We start from the raw sequence: 20,479 nt of genomic DNA on the forward strand, positions 1-20,479 counted from the left end.
CTCTCACCCCTTTCCCCGCTCTTCCCTCCTTTTCTCTTTTTTCCCTCAAGGATCTTAGTAAGTGTAATATAGATGGTTGTAAATTTGAGTTCTGAACTGCCTGGACTGTTTCTGCTTAGCTGATGGTCAGTGAGAGGTTGCATCTAATTCCTTCTCTATCACATTTTGTTGTGAATCTTGGTACTAATCCCGTTTTTTGTAAAAATATGATACGATTTTTATAAAAATATGATCAAGCCATCTTACTTTGTGCTTTCTGTGTGACAGCTGTGGCCAGACTCTCACCTGACATGATTCTGTGATTTTTTTTTTTTTGAACTAGATAATCAAAGTCTCAGCATCTCCTTTTCTATTACATGTCTTCTCTTTGGCATCTCTTTTGTAGCCAGATCAACATGAACAGACTAAAAATGAAATATCGCCTCTTAAAGAAGTAGGTAATAATTTGGTTATCATAATAATTCAGTTTTTTAAAGGACTTAAGTTTTTCACTGCAACAGTGTTCTTTTCACATGCCAGTGTTGTAGTATGCTCTGTGTAAATTAGTTTCTGTTAGATGAAACTATTTCAACTCTAAATGATGATGGTATATGAAAAGCAGTGTCACTAAGGGGAGAAATGACACCCTGAGTTTAGGTAGGAGACGCTAATGCTGATTTGCCAAACTTTAATTTTTTGAGACACGAGGTGAAGTTTGTTAAAAGTACAACCTTCAGAATTTCCTTGCCTTGGTACTCCCTACTACTTACATGCAAAAATTATGGGGAAGGCATGAACACTAAGTCAGAAGGTGAATTTTCTTTCTGTGATCTAGTATTATAGATCAGATTAGAGCAGGCTTAAGTCAATCATCTGGTTCTCTGATGGGCCACCCACTCTTTTTATAAGTCAGTAGACTTTATGATTCTCTCAGCAGTTGCAGAGGCAGGTTTGGTCCATACCTGAAAGTGAGAAAGAGCAGTTTCCTAAGTAAGCGTTTTCTTCTCTCAGTGACCCAGATGTGTAGGTAGCAACAGAAAAATCATGCTGCTTCTTGAAATAACTGAACATTTAAAAAGTTGTGCTGGCATTGGTTTCTGCCTCTGCAATACTTTGAGTTGGGACTGCTGCCTTCTTCTGATTGTGGTGCTAATAGAGAAGGGCATCTTTAGTCCATTTGCATGCTTGATAATTTGCAGTATCATGCAAGCTTGCTTTAGTGCTTGAAAACATTACATCGTTATTTTTGCTTTCAGCAAAAGTAGCCTTTTTTGGTTTTTTTGATTCCCTTTAGGTATGTGAAAGAGGTGCTGGCAGGTCATGGAACATTCACTTGCCAGCTTTATTACTGAGTTGTTTTCAAGATTATCTTAGTGTATGTAAATCGTCAATAAAATCGTCCAGCACTGCAGCAGACAATCATTAATTAGTCATTAATTAGTGATTTTGGTAGTTAATTCCTGTGTATTGGCAGGAATTTCCAGTCTACGTGAAGAAGTTTGAAGTTGTCCTCATAAAGAGGAAATTAGTTTTCTAAAAAATTTAACCAATAGCTTGAGTGGTATTGATGCGCCGTGAGACTGGGGATTTTTGCACCATAGCTGAAAATGTTATTTGTTTCAAAATTCACTGAAAGGCCTGAAAGTTTTGTTTTTTGACATATTTTAAATCACTAAAACAGGTAAACATCTACTTGATACAGAAAAAATAAATGTATAAAACTTTATACTCCAGTGTATTACCTAGTGCATAAAAACCCAACCCAAAACAACAGCAATAACAAAACCACACCAAGAAACCAAAGCCCAGCAGTTTTCAAGTCCCCTTGATGATTTCTTGGCTAACAGTCTTTTTCTAAAAGAAGTGCTGCTCCCAGTTGAACAGTTGACGCCTTCATTTCAGTCTGTGCTACTAAGAACTGGCTGTGGTTATCACCGTTTGAGAAGGCTGGTTCATTTGTCAGTATTCCTGGAACCAGTACTTGGACAGCACTCATTGTACTTGTAGCCACTTGCTGTATGGAATATTGTTCTGTAGGATGGGAAGAGAGAGGAATACGACAAGGAAAAATTACATCGTGGTAATTGTGTTTGTCGTTACCGTTCTGCTTTTCCCATCCTACCTTCTTCAGTCATCTCTTAAAAAATCTTTGTCTTTTCTACACGTTTATTAATCTCTTCTAAGTCAGTTGCGTTTTTGGTCTGCGTGATAAGTGACTGGTTCAGCCTGGCTATATACACCTCCTGTGGTTCAACATGTTTGCCTGCAAGCTCCCTGATAGGTGGAACTGTAATTTTTGCTGTGTGGAATCTTGTCTTATAGGGGTTTTGTAGAAGAAGGAGGTCTACTACAACCATAATAACTGGTATGTAAGTTTCCCTTTTCTTTCATAAAACGAAAAATGACAGTTTGAGTAATCTTTAGTAGTTGAGGTAACTAAAATTCTCCAGGAAAAACGTATATCTTAGAATAAAAAGTTCAGCTAAAGGACTGAAGTAAAATAATAGTTGAAGTTCATAAACATCTAAAAAAAAAAAAAATTAAAATCAACCTTGCTTGTTGCCATGCAACATATATATAATTTCATACTTCCAAGCGAGGATTTTTGCCTTTTCCTCTCTGGCTCAGACACAGGTATTTCGTCGTCATGTTCTTAAATGCATTATAAAATAGATAAAAAAGTTGAAATGGTTCTTTTTTCTGTATCATCTTTCCTGACTTCTCAAAATCCCTCCTGTGTTTCATTGCTTCTGAACAGTTACACAGTAAAATTGACCTGGGAGAAACAAAGTCTATTCAGAACGGAACCACGAGTAGTAAGGGTTTTGTAACCTCAGTTTTTCTTGTTGACTAGTGACGATAAATATTGAGAACATACAGTGTCGTGATAGATCAAAAGCTGTAATTTAAATCTGAAATGTATTATTTTCTCTCAGTCTCATAGGAAGAGAGGTATGTTTATGCTACAGCCATAATCCTTCATTTCACCCTTTCTCATGTGTTCCAAGGCTTAGAATCATTCATGCCAAGAAAACTGGTAAAAGAGATGCTGTGGGGAGTGGGGACGGAGGCGAGGAACCCCATTCCTTGGAGACACCCGCACCTGGCCGCAAGCGCCGGCGGAAGGGAGGGGACAGTGACTATGATGATGATGATGATGATGACAGCGATGACCAGGCAGATGAGGATGATGAGGATGAAGAGGACAAAGATGATAAAAAAGGAAAAAAAGCAGAAGTTTGTGAAGATGAGGTGGGGAATTGTCAATATAGTGAAACTTTATTTGCAAATAAGCTAAAGCTTGTTTCCCTTCTGTTTTTCTGTAATATGGTGCTGTTTCCCAAAAATGTTGCCATAAAAAGGAGGGGAAAATAACTTACCTCCACTGTTTTAAATTTTTATTATTTTGTTAATTAAAAATGAACAATGCAGTTACATTTAACATTATTTATTTTGAAGCTTGAGTGATCTTCTTGTGCATTTTTTTCACACCTTCCCCCACATAATCACTGGCTGATTTTATTTGATCACAAGATGATAAATTTTGTTTGTCAGTGTCGGATACAATACAGGAAGTATCAATGAAAGATTTTTACCTTGTTGAGCTGGTTTTTAATGGAAATGCACAGGCTTCCACTGGATGGAACCTGATACAGGGCACAGGCAATAAAAAATACTACGTTTTAAAGCACTTGATGCTAATCTGGGTGTTTTCTGTTTGCCAGAAAATGATCCGTTCATGCAAGGTTTGAAGATTTTCAAGAGTGCTTGAACAATGCATGTATCCAGCATATGTGAACTCAGATGTTTGCATACACCCTTCATTAGAAACCCAGCTAATTTCTAGTGTAGGACTAGCCCTTCGTGCTGTTATTGTGGATTTATTTCAAGTACTAGAATTAGTATGAATTTAAGAGAATACCTTAGAGGAACAGCCCAAAGTTCTTAAAAATAATTCAGAATTTAAAAAAGATTAATATTTAGATTTCTAATCTCAAGTTCATCCCTTAATCCTTTTCCCTCTTGTATAATCCCTGTGTTGGTGCACTTGGCATTTCATAGACAAAATTCCAGTAACTGTACAGAAATTAATTTTTTGATCTACCAGAATTTCCATTGCATTTGTATTCTGTGTAGCATTTCAGAAGGCTTTACTCTAGTACACTTTTATGAAGCCAAGAAATACAAGACTTGTATCTTATGGTGAGGATGACTTTGACCATATTCTTTTGGAAGACTACTACTATCTTCAAAGATTTTCTTCAACTATATTAAAATTCTAGTAATGGAAAATACTCTAATTTTTAAACAGGCAAGAAGAAGGCAACCGCAGACTTAATCCTGAGCGCATTCCTCTTCAAAAATCAGCAGGAATGATGCTGTAACTTTTATAGAAAGTTATAATTTAATGTGGCTTTACAATTTCATGTAGACATTGAAATAAAATGCAAATGTGGACTGACCAAAGACTTACCAATATGATTTTGAGATGCCATTATTTCATACATGAGAAACACTTTAAATTATTTTGACTATCTAAAAAGCTTCATAGAAACTAAGATTAAATTCTATAGTGTTGTGTTCATGCACAAACCAAGTTACTTCCAGTTTTCAGCAAACAGGAACTTTCTCCTTTGTCCATGTCTGGTTTCAGAAGATTCAAGGTGTATCCTCTTTTCAGTTGTGTTGTTGCTATTGAAACATATTGCACAAGCAGACAATTTGAACTTTTTTTTTCCTCTTTAGTATTTTCCTCTCATTTTCAGTTACATCTTTTTACTGTAATCATAGTAGTCTCTTTCCTGTAATCGTAATATGATTTTATCCTGATATAAATGCGGTGTGACAGTATATTTGGTGATTATAGGATGATGGGGATCAGACAGCAAGTGTTGAAGAATTAGAGAAGCAAATTGAAAAATTGACAAAGGTGAGAGATCATTACTCTTCTTTCTCCTACAAATGTGATCACTGGGTGTTATGAGTTAATACACTAAACATAAATTTCAGTGCTCCAAGTTAATATAAATTGAAATAAGTATCTACACTTGTTTTGTGAAAGTATGAATAATGCTCTGATTCATGACACCTGAACTGTGAATTTATTCCGGTGGCAATAAGTAGACGTCATTCAAAAGGCAGTTAATAGTTGATAATGTATTTGCACTTCAGAGAGTAATGTAATTTTTATCCAGATCTACTTCACATATTCCTGTTTGTTGATCTTAGAAAGTGATAACAAATTTTGTAAATGAGAAGCAATGGCTTCAGTTTTACAATTGATTGTTGTTCTCATGCCCTCCTTTCCATGCTGATTTCTGCTGTTGTGTTCCAAGCCCATACAGCACTGTCTGGCCTTCCCATTTTGAAAGAAGCAGCAATAGAATAGGAAGAGAAGTGTAAATGAGAAAAATGTAATGCTGTAATTAGGGGTACTCATGGCCCATGTTTTTATTGTTCCTATTAAAAAATTTGTCATTTAAGACTTCATGTGTTGGTTTCTCTCATGTTCCAAATTGCAGTAAATTAGCAGTCCAGGATTCCACCTGACTCCCATCAGTGTCAATTTAGCAGAGCAAGAACTGAATAAACTAACTGAAGTTCTTGTTGGCCCCCCTCAGAGAGCTGTGTTATGTTCAGAATTTATTTTTCTGTGTTGTTGTTGTCGTTCTTTCATGAACAGTTAAAATATCCCACTAGTCTCCCATCAGCAGTTGCATTATCATCTATCATCAGGGCTCTTTATACCACTTGCTGATGCTGTGTAATTGTTAGGATTTCAGCTGTTCTTGTGCAATGATGTCTTTCTTTAATCCACTACTTTTTGAGAGTCGGGGATAAAAAGACAAGGTGCACCACTGGAGTGTGTTTTTAGAGGACAACCGATAAACCTAGGCTGAGGAGGGGAATGCTTTAATTGATTTTTTTTTAAATGAAGCTTTGTAAGTAAAATCATCAAGGCAGCAATTGTGAGTAGAATATCAGAACACATAGACACACCACTATCCTGAATCTGAGAGGACCTTCTTGTCTGACCCTTGAACTTCTGTTCAGTCTGACATATTAGAGATGTTTTCTGTAATAATGAGATTTTTTTTCCCCTCACTGATTTATAATGCTCTCCTTTTTTTAAATAGCAACAAAGCCAGTACAGAAGGAAGTTATTTGAAGCTTCGCACTGTTTGCGTTCAATGATGTTTGGTCAGGACCGTTACAGGCGCCGGTACTGGATCCTGCCCCAGTGTGGTGGCATTTTTGTAGAAGGCATGGAAAGTGGTGAAGGTAAGAGCCATAAAGGAGTGGTGGCACACAGAGGCACACAAGGCCAAGACATGGTGCCCATTTCTGGAGGCACTGGCATTGTGCAGCAAGGTTTTCACCCTCAACCTGATGCCCTCAGGCTGCTGTCAATAAAGCTCTCCCCTTATGTGGTTCTCTGGTATCTCTTTCTGTATATGAAAGATCAGGTAATACCTTTCAAAACGAGGATTAGTAATTTGGAAGTTTTCACTTGTTGTACTTCTACATGTTAGGATGTTACCTATCTGCAAAGTTTCTTGACTCTGAACTATTCCACCTTACCCTATGGCAGTGATCCCTGTGTATGAAAATTAGGAGGACCATAGAATGCAGAAAGAATTTTCATCCTCAGATTTTCTGCAAATGCACAGACTATTCTGTGCATGAAGATATGATAGATGTCTGCAAAAACATGACAATTACTTTCATGCAGTGAAGTACCTTGTTTTCTAATTAATCACATGATTTAGTGTCTGTGTTTTAACAATTGATGTTTCTTTAACCAGCAATTGCTGAAATCATTTTGCTAAAACTATAATGTAATTTTGGGGTTGTGACAGTTGTATATTAACTGTGGTTGAATTTTTCACACACTTTTAATTGGATAGATGCAAAAATTATGTATTAATCAAACTTTTTTGTTGGTATTAGAATTTTTAAACATTCATTTTGGCCACAGAGAAATCCTTTCTAATTTTCATATAGATTAACCAAAACCTCATTTCTCTTACATTTTTTCCTTCAAAAAATAACAAGAAAAAGATTAGACGCACATCAGAATTGCATGATCTCATGAGAACTGCATCATTCTAGAGAGCTGGTTAATTAACAGTTCAGCGTAGTAGGAAATTTGAACCTGGTTTGGGTCCAAAAATAAGCCCTTGAACTTCCCCTAAATGTAATCTTGGTCATCAAGTTCTCTTTCTAAAATGGGTAGCATAAAAAGTACTTTCCTTTCTGTCTCTTGCTCCACATGAAGTTATGCTCTGTGTTAGGAGCAATTTTGCACAAGTAGCTGCATACAGAATGTACTGCTTGCATTTCTTTAGTTTGCTGTATTTCATTGTATTTTAACCACATGAATTCCCAAAGGCTTTGGAAATGGTACACAAAGAAAACAGTTTACATATACTTACCTGTCTTAAAATAGTAAAAAAAACGCACACAAACCAACCCACACAAAAGTTTTATCCAAGAGCTGTAGGGCAAACCTCTGTTTTTAATGTTGTCTTAATGAAAGTTCTCACCTACCTCCTCTTCCCATCGGCTCTTAGTTTGTCCTCTTTATGTAAATTCTGTAGTTTATCTATTTCTAATTCTGTAACCCTAACGCTAAACCTTGGAAATAGGAGACAGTCTTGAATGGTCTGTCCATTTAAAAAAAAAACTTCTCTATCCCTTTTGTGCAGTCACTTTCATGTTTATGCTGATACTTAAATTGTTTATATCTTGATACAGACCATAACTGTGAACACATTTTGGAGTTTTAATAGGAGGGGGTGTACTTTGTAGAAATTACAGTTTTTCAGGAGCAAGTAAATATTTGTAGATGTGCTTGCCATGAACTGTAAGCCATGTGTTTATTTGTGACTGCATTATCTGATGAACATAAAATAAGGAGTTGGATTTTCTACCTCCTTCCCCTTATACTAACAGTTCTCTATTTAGAAGCATTTTATACTTTTAAAGACTTTTTGTCTGAAATAGGAGTCAGTGAAATGGTAGAAGAGAAATGGTTAAGAAAGACTAGTAGTGCAAAGAAGAGAAAAAAATGTATTTTCCTTTCATAAAAGCTAGATCTTCAGATCTTTTGCACTTCCTATGTTTAAAGAACCTTTGTTGTTTTTTAATCAGCTTCTGCTTGCTGTACTTTAAATTGCTTAGATGTTAGCTGTCTGCTTAGTTGTGTGGAGAGTTCCAGTCATGCTGGGTGGCTCTCGAATGAATATTAAACTTCATAGACTGATGATACTGTTGCACAGTTAAAGTTTTTAATGATTTGTATTGAAAGAAGTAAAATGTTTAATGTAATTTTGGTATTTGGGGAATGCTTGATATTGTAACAGGAATTTTGGTACTGTTTCGTGTAATTGTCTGTGTGTTTAATGAAATGATCAATTGCAAAAATAAACTTACGGCTGTAAACATGGCACTCTCTTGATATAACCAGAGAAGCTTCTCAATGAGGCATGTGGAGTCCTGCAAAAAGAAAGCTGGCAAAAATTTGTCCTTTTCAGAGATTTTGCGCTGGCAACTGCTTAAGATGTGTGAATCCAGTAGTGTGTTAGCCATGTTGTTTTTTCTAGAGGTGTTTAGTAGTGTTTATATCGGTATGCCTAGAAACTTGTTTCCTTCTGCAAAGGGTGCTGTAAAGTGAGAAGGGAATTAATTAACAGCAACAACAGCAAAGACATGGGAATCTAACACATGTTGAGCCAAAAATGAAGTTATTTTTCAGACTTAGATTTTAAAAAGTTCGTAAAATAGTTAATCTGTTACAGGCAATCTGTGCTTCTTGCATCTTTTTAGGTCTAGAAGAAATTGCAAAAGAAAAAGAGAAGTTAAAAAAAGAAGAAAATATGCATATCAAAGAAGAAGAATTTGAAACAGAAGAAAAATTGCATTGCTTAGCTACAACTCACTGTGAGCAAAAGGAAAATCTGAAAGAAAAGGACAGCACTAACCTTTTTTTACAAAAGCCTGGGTCATTTTCAAAACTAAGCAAACTGTTAGAGGTAGCAAAAATGCCACCTGAGTCTGACACTATGTCCCCAAAACCTAATGGCAGTGCAGCAAATGGCTGCACATTATCTTACCCAGGTAACTCAAAAAACTCTCTCTGCAGTCTGCAACCCCCTGCATCACAAAGCTCCATCGAGAAGTCTGAGTCTAATAGTCTTTTCAGTCCTAATGCCAGTGGGACAGGAAAGTTTTACAGTTCTCCACTAATTCCAAATGATCAGTTGTTAAAGACTCTTACTGAGAAAAGCAGGCAGTGGTTCAGCCTGTTACCGCGCGTGCCCTGTGATGATACCTCGGTCACCCACGTGGACACAACAGCTACTACAGCTCCACTCACTCCCCATTCACATCCACCATCAAACTCACCATCACCTGTTCCATCTCCTCTTCTGAGCTCAACCTCTGCACAGAGTTCCATGGGATTAAGTCCTTTTGCATTGTCACCGCTACAGGTAAATAAATTAATTTTTGAATAGCTTGAACTTGCAGACTTTTTTGGGCAGGATGTCTGTTTATACAAATTATTTCACAGACCTGCAATCATTATATATGCATATTATATCTTTTTTTTTTCTTTTTCTAAATGTTAGTAACTAAATACAGAAGTTTTGTTATACTAGATTATAATGTATCAAGTAAGCCAATGTATGATATTTTATACATGTATTTCAGTAATTAACGTGGCTTTTAGGGTTGTTGGCTACTGGTATTAAATGAAAAGCAAATAAATACAAACTAGTTTTTGGAAGTGTAACATACCAAACCCTACCTGTAGAAGCTATTGCTTTTTAGCATTAACTGGGCCCTAATAAGTATTACATGTCATTGTTACATTAGTTTTTCTGAAACTAACTGAAGTATTGAATAAAGGCTTTCTTTGTGTTTTGAGTATTGTTTTGACTAATAGCATCCTAATCACAATTCAGGTTTCTTGGTTATAGTAATGGTAGTTGTGCTTTGTAGCAGATGAAGACAGGACTACCTATAATGGGACTTCAGTTTTGTGGATGGCCTACAGGAGTTCTTACTTCAAATGTTCCATTTCCATCTCCTTTACCTGCTCTTGGATCAGGGCTGGGATTATCAGAAGTGAATGGTAACTCGTTCTTGGCATCTAGTGTTCCTGCAAGTAAAAGTGAATCACCAGCACTACAAGCTGAAAAAATAACTTGTGCCCCTTCTACAGCAGCTGAAGTAGCCAAGCCTGTAGATTATCCTAACCCAAAGCCTATACCAGAAGGTAAGTATGAACAGTAAGATGGTAATTTCAGCAGTGCTTCTATCATGTTACTATTTTTAAAAATTGCCTATTGATTTTCTAATCTGATCATGTGTTATTACATAAAGGACCTGCAAAGTGTTTATATGCTTGTCTTGATTTAGAAATGCAGTATGGATGGTGGAGGATTACTGATCCAGAGGACCTAAAATCTTTGCTTAAAGTGCTGCATCTCAGGGGAATAAGAGAAAAGGCCTTACAAAAGCAAATACAGAAACACATGGATTATATCACTCTGGCCTGCATCAAAAACAAGGATGGTATGTAGTTGATATTTATGTTAACATGGTGTTGGGGCACCAGGCAATGGACATAGAGCTCTCCTGGGACATGTTTAGCAGGAGACTTAAAGTAATGGCTTGAGAAAAAAGATAAAGGTCTTCTCATGTGTAGCTGCATTTTCACCAGCCTTGCTCTGTAAAGTTAGTGGATTAGAGAAATTCCATGTAATGTAAATAGTTCCAGTGATATAAATAACCTTCTTAAGCTCTGGTAACCTTCTGAAGCTCTTTCCATGTCTATAACACTTGGCGTCTCCTTCCCCTTCTTGCTCTTAAATTGCAAGTTTGAAAGCATACAGAATTTGTTGTCCATATTGGATATTTTAAGAATAGTGTACTTTCACAGTTCTTCAGCATTTGACTGGAGTGACGGGTAAAACAGCTTGAATTTACCAGTGCAGTTGTAATGTTAATTAAAATAATAAAAATGTGATTCTCAAATACAGTTGCAATTATTGATATCAATGAAAATGAAGATAACCAGGTAACTCGGGATGTTGTGGAAAACTGGTCAGTAGAAGAACAAGCTATGGAGATGGATCTTGCTATTCTTCAGCAGGTGGAAGATCTAGAGAGGAGAGTTGCATCAGCTAGTTTACAAGTTAAGGTAAAACCAACTTTCAGTAAAATGTCTCGTTAAAATAAGTGGTATGAATTTAAAGCAGATAGCAGTCTTTGTATATTGGTAAGTGCCTTCTTATTCCATCCTAATTGCCTATGAATGAAACAAATACACTGTGCAGTATCACGGAGATTTGTGTTTGAAACATTTTATTGCAGTTCAGTCTTCAGCTGAAGATGCTCAGAATGGCAGTTCCTGGAGAATGTTCTCCTACAGTGCAGTTCGTGTACATTTTGCTAACCTTCTCTGAATGCAAAGACCATATTTCACAGAGACTGCTTAACTCTTGGGGCATTTGCCACAGTTCTGCCTGGTTTGTGTGATTGTTGCTGTTAATGCTTTCAGAAATGCTTACAAGTGCATCAGAATAATATGCTTGAGTATTGTAGAGCCATGGAGAACATGTAATGGTTATGAGTGTGATACAGTTAAGAACACTCTGGATTTTGGAATTTTTCCAAGGTGGGTGTAAGGTTATCAAATTGCATGTGTTTGGTTATAGTACAGGTGCAGCGTTTGGGCTCTAGTTTTTGGCATGAGATGGATGTTAATTTCCTGTGTCGTGATACTGCCTCCTGAGTCTACTGAACAAGTAGACCTGTTCTGATGTTTCAGCCAATAGAACAGGATACTTCACATGGGGATAAGAATGCAGACTGTTGCAGAAATGTCCCTTCAGAAAGTCCAGTAATGCTTGTATTTCTTGATTAATTATTTTAGTTCTCTGGATATTTTGGAAAATGTCTCTACAGATGGATTACAAGTAACCAAGATCTACTGGAAACAGCGCTTCGATTACTTAGTTTGAGTCCATAAAACAATTCCTCTGATTGCACACTGAGTTAACAGCAACCAATAAATGCCCAAACCTTTCTATTGACATAGGGTTGGCTGTGTCCTGAACCTGCATCAGAGAGAGACGACTTGGTATATCGTGAACATAAGTCAATTACTAGATTGCACAAGAAGCACGATGGAGATTGTGCTGGAGGCGGAGAAGGCAATGCCAGCTCTCTAGAGCGGAGGAGTGACAACCCTCTAGATATAGCTGTAACCAGGCTTGCTGACTTGGAGCGGAACATAGAGCGAAGGTATCTGAAGAGCCCCTTAAGTACCACCATTCAGATCAAACTGGATAATGTGGGCACAGTTACTGTCCCTGCTCCTGCACCATCTATTAGTGGTGATGGTGACGGGTAGGTTATTGAGATTAACTTGAAAAATTATTGTGCTTCTTTGCTAATTGGAGCCTATTTTCTTATTGCCTGTTATCTATGTACTTTCTTGTATGTCTGTGATCCATATGGATCATCTTATTCTGCATGGTGCTTTGTAAAGAATTTTTTTGTTACGTTTGTTAATAATCTTGCAAAGTTATCTTACATTTAACTGGTTGTGACTAAGCTTTGAGGCACGTAGCCACATTCTGTGCACTACATGAAATTTAGTTGCTTAAACCTTATACTTATTGGCTGTGTACGTTTTGTCATTGCTTGGCTTTCAGTGTGATAATGATTGTCCCACATTTAAACATGAACAAACACAGCTGTGACCTACTTAATTTGCCTGTATTTTAATGCAGAACTGAAGAGGATATTGCTCCAGGGCTAAGGGTGTGGAGAAGGGCACTGTCAGAAGCACGCAGTGCTGCCCAGGTAGCTCTGTGCATACAGCAGTTACAGAAATCAATAGCATGGGAAAAATCCATTATGAAAGTTGTAAGTATCTAAACTGGTTTTGCTATATCCTGTGTTCCAGCTTCAGGCATTTTAAGTGAATGCATTTCTTACTACTTCACATAAAACCTCACAAAGTTAAACTGTACATTGTGCCCAGATGAATAAGCCTAATGGAAAAGATTGTACCTTGCTTGCCAAATTCAGCATCCTGAACTTGCTAAGAGAGAAAACACTTGTAAATGGTTACCTTATTTAAGATGGTAATTATTCTTTGATGATGACATCGAGGTAAAAGTCATCTTGCTCCATCTGATGAAATATACTCTTTCTAATGCAGTGTTTCTAACCTCACCTGTGACGCAAGTTTTATGGAGATTCAACATCATATATCCTTCATTAAGGACTTAATTTTTCAGAATGTTGAGATGCTCCACATATGCAGCTTCTTTGCATGCAGAGTTCTCACAACTGAACATACAAATTAGGCAAGTGTGTGAAGAGACAAGCTTTCCTTGTATACTCAACAGGTTAATCTATGTCAACTAAATATACAAAAAAAGCACAAGAAGGGGATATGTCAAAATTTGCATGGACCTCTGAACCTCAAATTCCTGAAAACAAAACTTATTACTACAGCAATAGTGACTGTGATGTGATCATCACTGGTGTTGTGTAAAGGATGGCAAAAGTGATCCTTCCATTTGTGGTCCTTTTCCTAATTTTTAAATTTCTGTCACTCCTATGCAAGTTCTGATTACATCTGGACAGTTAAAGGATGATGTAAATAAAAGTTTTAATCTCAGGCTGTACTTTCAAGTTTATATAGCTGTTAGTTTTAAGCAGTATCTTTAGTGCAAAAAGCTTATGAATTTGGTAGGAGCATCTGAAAAGACACTGGAACATTTCAAGATGAAGTAACTTTTTATTCATAAAAAAATATATCACTCTCCATTTGGTTCAAATATTCATTGCATTTAATTACAACACAGTTGGTTAGAGCAGGGTGCTCATAACGCCAAGGTCACTGATTCAATCCCTGTATGGGCCATTCACTTAACAGGTGGACATGATAATCCTCATGCATCTCTTCCAACTCCCGAGTATTCTGTGATACCAGTAAATATACTGTTGTATGTTTAATACTGTATGTTTAAACTGTAAGGTTAAACATACTGGTGTATGTTTAATATGTTTTAACCACGTATTTGGTGAAAATATTTGGAGATTTTTTAAGTTGATTAAGATGCCTAAAAAGAAGGTAATTAGCAAAATCACACAGTGTATTTAAGAAAATTGACAGTCCTTTAGATATTTTTAAGTTAGTGTGAATTTTAGGAAGTGTTGGGATCATTTGTTTTGCTTTATGCATTTGTTCATGGTGGCCCCTGGATAAGATCCTTACCAATTATTATGTGGGAATGCTCTTATAAAATATAAATTTTCTTTATTAAATAGCAGTGTACAGATACAGTATGGGCATAAATGAAGAGAAGATTTCTGAGATAGTATGTTTGGGCCAAGAGGTTTTGATAGGTATACCTTTACTTCTCATGGACATAAATGAATTACAAAAAGTGCTCATCTTTTTTTGTGCACTAGGGACACCTGTCTTATAATAAATAAATTTCTTTTCCAACATGTTCCCCAAATGTAGCCTTTAAATTAGTGCATTACATACTCTGTGTATTCTTGTATGGATATGATCATTAGCAGATTCTGACTGAAGTAAAATGAAAGTATTTTTGAGAGTGAATTTATGTATTTGAAGGAGAAGGGTAATTTAGGTACCATTTATGAGTTTCAAATTTTAAAAATTGAATTAAACCCATTTTTCATCAATTACAGTATTGCCAGATTTGTCGAAAGGGAGATAATGAGGAACTGCTGCTCCTTTGTGATGGTTGTGATAAAGGCTGTCACACCTACTGCCACAGACCCAAGATCAGCACCATCCCAGATGGGGACTGGTTCTGTCCTGCCTGTATAGCAAAGGTAACATTCCTGTCAGGATGGAGGGGCTGGGGCAACTGACTGGTTTTTTATATGTGGTAGAGTTACAGGTCTGCCAGTGCTTTTTGCAGTGAAAATAATGGTCTGAATTTTTTATGGAGAGCTCTCATTAAATTATGGAATTGGTAATTTTATTTAACTTGTATTTTAGTGGCAGTAAAGGTTACAATTTTATTTCTTCTAAACTATGGGCTTTTTAATGCAAGTAGGTCTGGAATTCTCATGCTTATTCAATACCATAATTTTTAATTTCTGTTTTAAAATTTATTCAGTATTTGTATTTGAAATTAAGTGTTGACAGACCAATGTCTCAGGTTCTGTTTCAAAAGAAAAATCTGAGAAAAAACTTAGTGAATTTTATTTTGTATGTTTGTATCAGTCATTTAGTAATGGGCTAATGTTTGTCTAAAACTATGCCAACTTGGTTGTTAGGAGGTGTTATTTTACTAATTTGAATGTCAGGTGCTTTTGTATTGTCACAAGTTGAGAACCTAGGTCATGAGTACCAGGAATTTCTGCAGCTTCATTTGCCTTCAGAGAAGAGCAAAAAGTAAATAATCTGGAATATTAAATATTTAATTTGTTTTGGTGCTTCTGTTTCTGATCTTCATGGCTGTCTGTCAGTGATAACTTATTTATGTGATTACTTATTTCAGTTGTCTCTATTGTAGGCAAGTGGTCAAACTCTAAAGATAAAAAAACTTCAAATTAAAGGTAAAAAAAGTAATGAACAAAAGAGAAGCAGGAAATTAACCGGAGAAACAGAGGATGAAGACTCTGCAACTACAAGCATTGCCTTAAAAAGAGGAAAAACAGACCCTAAAAAAAGAAAAATGGATGAAAATGTTTGTGTAAGCCAGTTAAAGCAAGAAACTTGCACTGCTGTTAAGAAACCTAAGAGAGATGGAGACTCCAAGGACCTGGCTATATGCAGGTAAAGTGTCAGATGCTAAATGTAGGGGTAAGTCTTGTTGAAACAAGTAGTACATGATCCTTTTTCTCTCTGTTCTGGGAAGCAGGAATGCTGTTCTTTGACAAATGTACATATATATACAGATTGTGTGTGTGTGTGTATGTGTACCTACACGTGTCTCTTCCGGGAGAGAAGCCCAGCCCCTGCAGCAGTGGCACTGACACCTTTCTCAAGGGTGGCAATGTCCACAGTGTCGAACGGGCACACACGGACCGTCGCTGTGGTAGCACTGCTGCTCGGTCAAAAGGGACATCCTTTAGCCTTCTCATGCTCTTGGAAAGTCAGTATTAGCACCTGGTTTGCCAGTGGTTTACACTGAGCATCAAAGTTGCAGGACCATGTTTTCTTTCGGAATGTTGATCATTAGATTTTCATCTCACATAGGTCGACTGGAGAGAACTTAATGCTATTGTAGTTACTTAGTTGTCTGTCTCTGTGTAAATTGTTCTCAGCCTTGCACAGGGTGCAGAATAAAGTGTTTTCCTTTTGTAAAGTGAATAGTTTTGCAGTTCATAGGGAATTCATGTGATAGTGAAAACACTGAATGTATGAATAAAATTTAAAAACACTGATTTGAAACCTTATTTTATTTAGTATGATTCTCTCAGAATTGGAAACTCATGAAGATGCCTGGCCTTTCTTACTTCCTGTAAACTTGAAACTTGTTCCTGGTTATAAGAAAGTTATTAAAAAACCTATGGACTTTTCTACCATTAGAGACAAGCTAAGTAGTGGACAGTAAGTAAACCTGTTGTAAATTGTACTTTACATTTTAAAAATATTTAAACACTGAAATACAATGCATGTGTAATATTAGCCAAACTATATTGTTCTGCTCTGACACATCTGTGATTACTTTTACATTCAAAATAAAAATTCTTAATTGTATGCTCTTATCTTTGCCATATCTGAGTGAAATAGCATGTTGGATGGGAGAATGTGTGGACTGGCTGAAAAACAATAAAACTGCCAGGTCAAATGCACCAAAACAATGAAAAGGAATCTTTTTTCATGTATTGCATGTCAGGGAGAACCAGCTGTTTAGGCTTTAAGCTTCTGGAGTCCCTGTAAATGGTGTGGCTGTGGAGTGAAATGCAGCTCTGTTGTAGTAACACTCCTGTAATGGTGGTTAATAATTTTATAGTCCTACAATTAGACTGCATGGATTCTTAAAGGAGAAGACCACACTACACGCCTCTGCATACCTTCCCTCCTTGCCAATATCCCTATGCTCTAAGGAATCTGTGAAGATGGACCCTCTGCAGTGTCTGTCAGCTCCACACAGAGCAACTTCCCTAGGATAGCACAAGGAGCTTTTTAGCCTCTTCAGACTTTTTGTCCCATGAATATGAGATTTAAATGCTCCCCATGTGGTCATATCACTACACTTGTAACTTCTATTCTTATTTTTAATAATTCCTGTGAATATTGGAATACTCTTTGGGCCATTCAGGGGTATGTTCAGGTTAATAAAAGAATTAGTAAAGACAGTGTCACAAGATTATTTGGGCAGCCTTTTTTTGTACCCATTCGTTCCTAATTTTGGCAAATTCAGCTCTGTTCAACATTTTGCAAGGACCCTGAATGCATGAATAAATGCATAAATGGAAAACAGCCATAGAATTTTAGCTAGAAAGCTGTTGAAAAGAGGGAGGAATTAGTTTTCTAAAAGTTTGTTTTCAAGTACAGGCATGAAATTCTACCTTACAAAACTTGTGAGGAAAATAACAAAACAGTGACTAGACTGTATTCTCTTTCACTGAGGTTCATTTTCTTGTTAGAAATTCTAATATAAATTCTTATTTCAATATTTCTCATGTAGTAGAGGTATTTTTCCTCTGTGATTCTCGATGTTCCAAAAATCATTCAGTTTTTTCTTTTTTTAGGTACCCTAATCTTGAAGCATTTTCGCTGGATGTCAGGCTTGTTTTTGACAACTGTGAAACTTTCAATGAAGATGATTCTGACATAGGCAGGGCTGGCCACAACATGAGGAAGTATTTTGAAAAAAAATGGACAGAGATTTTCAAAGTGAGCTGAAGCTACTAGGACTCTTTTTTTTCTTCTTTTTGTATTTCTTTTCCTTCCGTTAAATGAGGACTGATAAGACCAGCAATGTGAACTATATTTACATGGAAGTGCAAGGCACATACGTAACTAATTTTTTCCTTCAAAATATCACAGAGTTGTGATACTAGTTCTAAAGGCTTCACTCCTACAGCAACCATGGCCCCTTGGTTATTGGCTTGTGTGTTTTAACAAACTAATTTAGATAGAACAGGGAAGCACACCCAAAGAAATTCAAAGGAAGGGGTGTTAATAGTGCAATAGCAATTTATCAAAACGCACTGAATATTCAACCACCAGAGCTCTACTTGGGGAAATGGCTCTCTTTTCCCTTTCAATAAATATATATTTTTCATTTTTTACTTTGTAGTTTATTTTTTAGTGAATGTATTTAATTTTATGAATTATTTATGATTATACAGCATTCAGAATCTTCGTTTTCTGTGAAAAGGAAGAACTAGAAAATTGCTTTAAATGTTGAAAATACAACAAGGAATGTTTTAAAATATAAAACAAAGCCAAGTAAAACTGTTTACACTGATGTGCTGTGAAGGCACTAAAAATTAAACTTTACTGTAGAGTTACAAGTACATTTATATATATGTTGCTGCATCACTTGTGTAGTTAAATTGTATTTCAAGACAGTGAAGAAAAATTGAGACATGTATATACTGTTCATTATTGTTTATATTAAGTCTTGTTTTAAATATGTATGATGTGTACATATTGTTTGCAACATTATTGTTTATGCCTTAGGAGGATGGTAGCATTTTATTTTAGTCTTAAGGTAATTATAGCTCTATGGCTTGTACAGTAATTATCCTCTACCAACACTGTGGAGTCTCCTTAATCTTGGTAGTGCCTGCCTTTAAAACAGGGTGTAGGGGATATTAGTTTTCCATTTTTTCTATTTTGTTATATAATTTCAAGCCCCCACGGCCTAAAATCCAAGTATAATCATTTGTATCCATGTGGAAGAAAATTGTGACAATTTCCTACGCACACAGTATTTTTTCATAGAAACATTTCCTCCATTTGCCTTGCCACAGAATAACAAAAGAAGACATTTGTAACCACTGTGTTTTATCTACTGTGTGTTGTGGTGGCCTGTTGGGGCAGATAGATTGGAATTTTTTTTTTGTACTAATGTAAGAGTACTTGAAGTTTTATTTAAAAGAAATGTTGTGGAAAGGTAGCATTCTTTTTCTTTTCCCTTTTTTGGAGTGTTATTTTTCACTAGTATGTGTGGCACGGATACAATAAAAGACTGTTTTGCAAACCAGATTTTCTGGACAATTTTAATACTTCAGGTCGGATGTATACAGGTTTTTTGGTTTGGGGTATTTTTTAGATAATATCCTGGGAGTCTTGCATTTAACACTGAGTTCTTTTTATGATTCATCTAATTCTCTTGGGCTTTTAATGGTAGTTCATAAGGAAGCAATTACCAAGCAGTCAGAGAGCAATTCCCTGCCTGTAAATAATGGAGGTGTGCAAGGTTGATCACTGTCCTTATGGACATGGAAATGCTCATTTGGTCATGTTTCTGAAAACTGCTGTCCATGTAAGGTTCTGTCCCTTTTTTGGCCTGTAGAAGGGCATTAATCATAATCCTTGCTCTGACTGAAGAAAATACAGAAATTACAAACAGATATTGTGGAACCACAAATACCTGTAGTTCTCTCAAAATAATGTTGGGAGTGTTGATTTTTGCTTTTAAACTAGGTCTGCCATGTTTGAGTCTTAGTGCCTATTTTTAAATTAATGTTTCCATTGCTCTCCACAGAATATCTTGGTTGGTAATATTTTCCTTCATTCCAAAGTTCTGTTAGATTTATCTTTATTACTTTGAAAAAAAAATCATGTTTGGCTGTCAGAGAGTCTTGCATGCTAACATGAACTCCCACTGACTGCTCCATGCCTTTCCTTTTCATGACCTTTCTGAAGACTTCAGTAAAGAGGTTTGCTGACATGTACCAGAGATGTGAAGATTAATCACTGTTTTGAATTTATGATGGTAATCTTGTAAGAAGGTGTTATAAATATGCTTAGGTATTTGAGAAAGCTAGCTCTTGAATGATATTTTTTTTTCAGATTCTGTGCTGGTTAATGCTTTGTCTGCAATACTAGAACTGTTAGTTTTCTGAAATATCAGACAGGTTACCAGCTTCTTGACATACAATATCTATAAAATAAGTTGCATTTTTTCAGTTTGTATCCCAATTCAGCTGAACAGCTGGGAAGGTGGCAACATCTACTGCTATAGTGATGACAGTGAGACAAACATCACCTCTAACTTGACATGGTCAGTGTATCGCTTTCCTTGCTAACAGCCAGTGTCTTCATTACTCTTGCAGTAAAATTAGATTTACAGGAAATACTATATTTGGATGGCAAGTTTGAGTCATGCATATGCCCCCTCATATATCCATAGAAAAGAGCAGGGATTTAACCACTAGAAAAATGTTTGTAACATTTCTCTTTGCTAATTTTCTCTCCTGTTGATGTTTGTATGTTTTCTTAAGAGGAAAAATTTTCCAGTGTGCT

The 20,479-nt window shown here is 36.2% G+C and overlaps 1 protein-coding gene across 41 annotated transcripts in view; it reads left to right on the forward strand.

Annotated features, from left to right (window-relative positions):
* Window positions 1-19,216, forward strand: part of BAZ2B (bromodomain adjacent to zinc finger domain 2B) — a 112,624-nt gene extending 93,408 nt beyond the window's left edge. For 35 of the 41 annotated variants that reach the window (XM_077784848.2, XM_085584755.1, XM_085584757.1 and 32 more), the window contains 13 exons: window positions 2,988-3,231; window positions 4,847-4,909; window positions 6,117-6,261; window positions 8,809-9,473; window positions 9,985-10,261; window positions 10,405-10,560; window positions 11,028-11,188; window positions 12,089-12,399; window positions 12,786-12,921; window positions 14,728-14,874; window positions 15,564-15,826; window positions 16,460-16,603; window positions 17,752-19,216. In XM_077784848.2, coding sequence (XP_077640974.2) covers window positions 2,988-3,231; window positions 4,847-4,909; window positions 6,117-6,261; window positions 8,809-9,473; window positions 9,985-10,261; window positions 10,405-10,560; window positions 11,028-11,188; window positions 12,089-12,399; window positions 12,786-12,921; window positions 14,728-14,874; window positions 15,564-15,826; window positions 16,460-16,603; window positions 17,752-17,905 — 2,866 coding nt within the window. In that variant the 3' untranslated portion in view covers window positions 17,906-19,216. Of the gene's footprint in view, window positions 1-2,987; window positions 3,232-4,846; window positions 4,910-6,116; window positions 6,262-8,808; window positions 9,474-9,984; window positions 10,262-10,404; window positions 10,561-11,027; window positions 11,189-12,088; window positions 12,400-12,785; window positions 12,922-14,727; window positions 14,875-15,548; window positions 15,827-16,459; window positions 16,604-17,751 lie in introns of those variants that run through there. The other 6 variants (XM_077784852.2, XM_085584765.1, XM_077784854.2 and 3 more) reach the window with 6 other exon arrangements.
* Window positions 19,217-20,479: the final 1,263 nt, after the last annotated feature.

The sequence above is a fragment of the Lonchura striata genome, chromosome 7, assembly GCF_050655825.1.
Source record: "Lonchura striata isolate lonStrDom1 chromosome 7, ASM5065582v1, whole genome shotgun sequence".
Taxonomy (NCBI): Eukaryota; Metazoa; Chordata; class Aves; order Passeriformes; family Estrildidae; genus Lonchura; species Lonchura striata.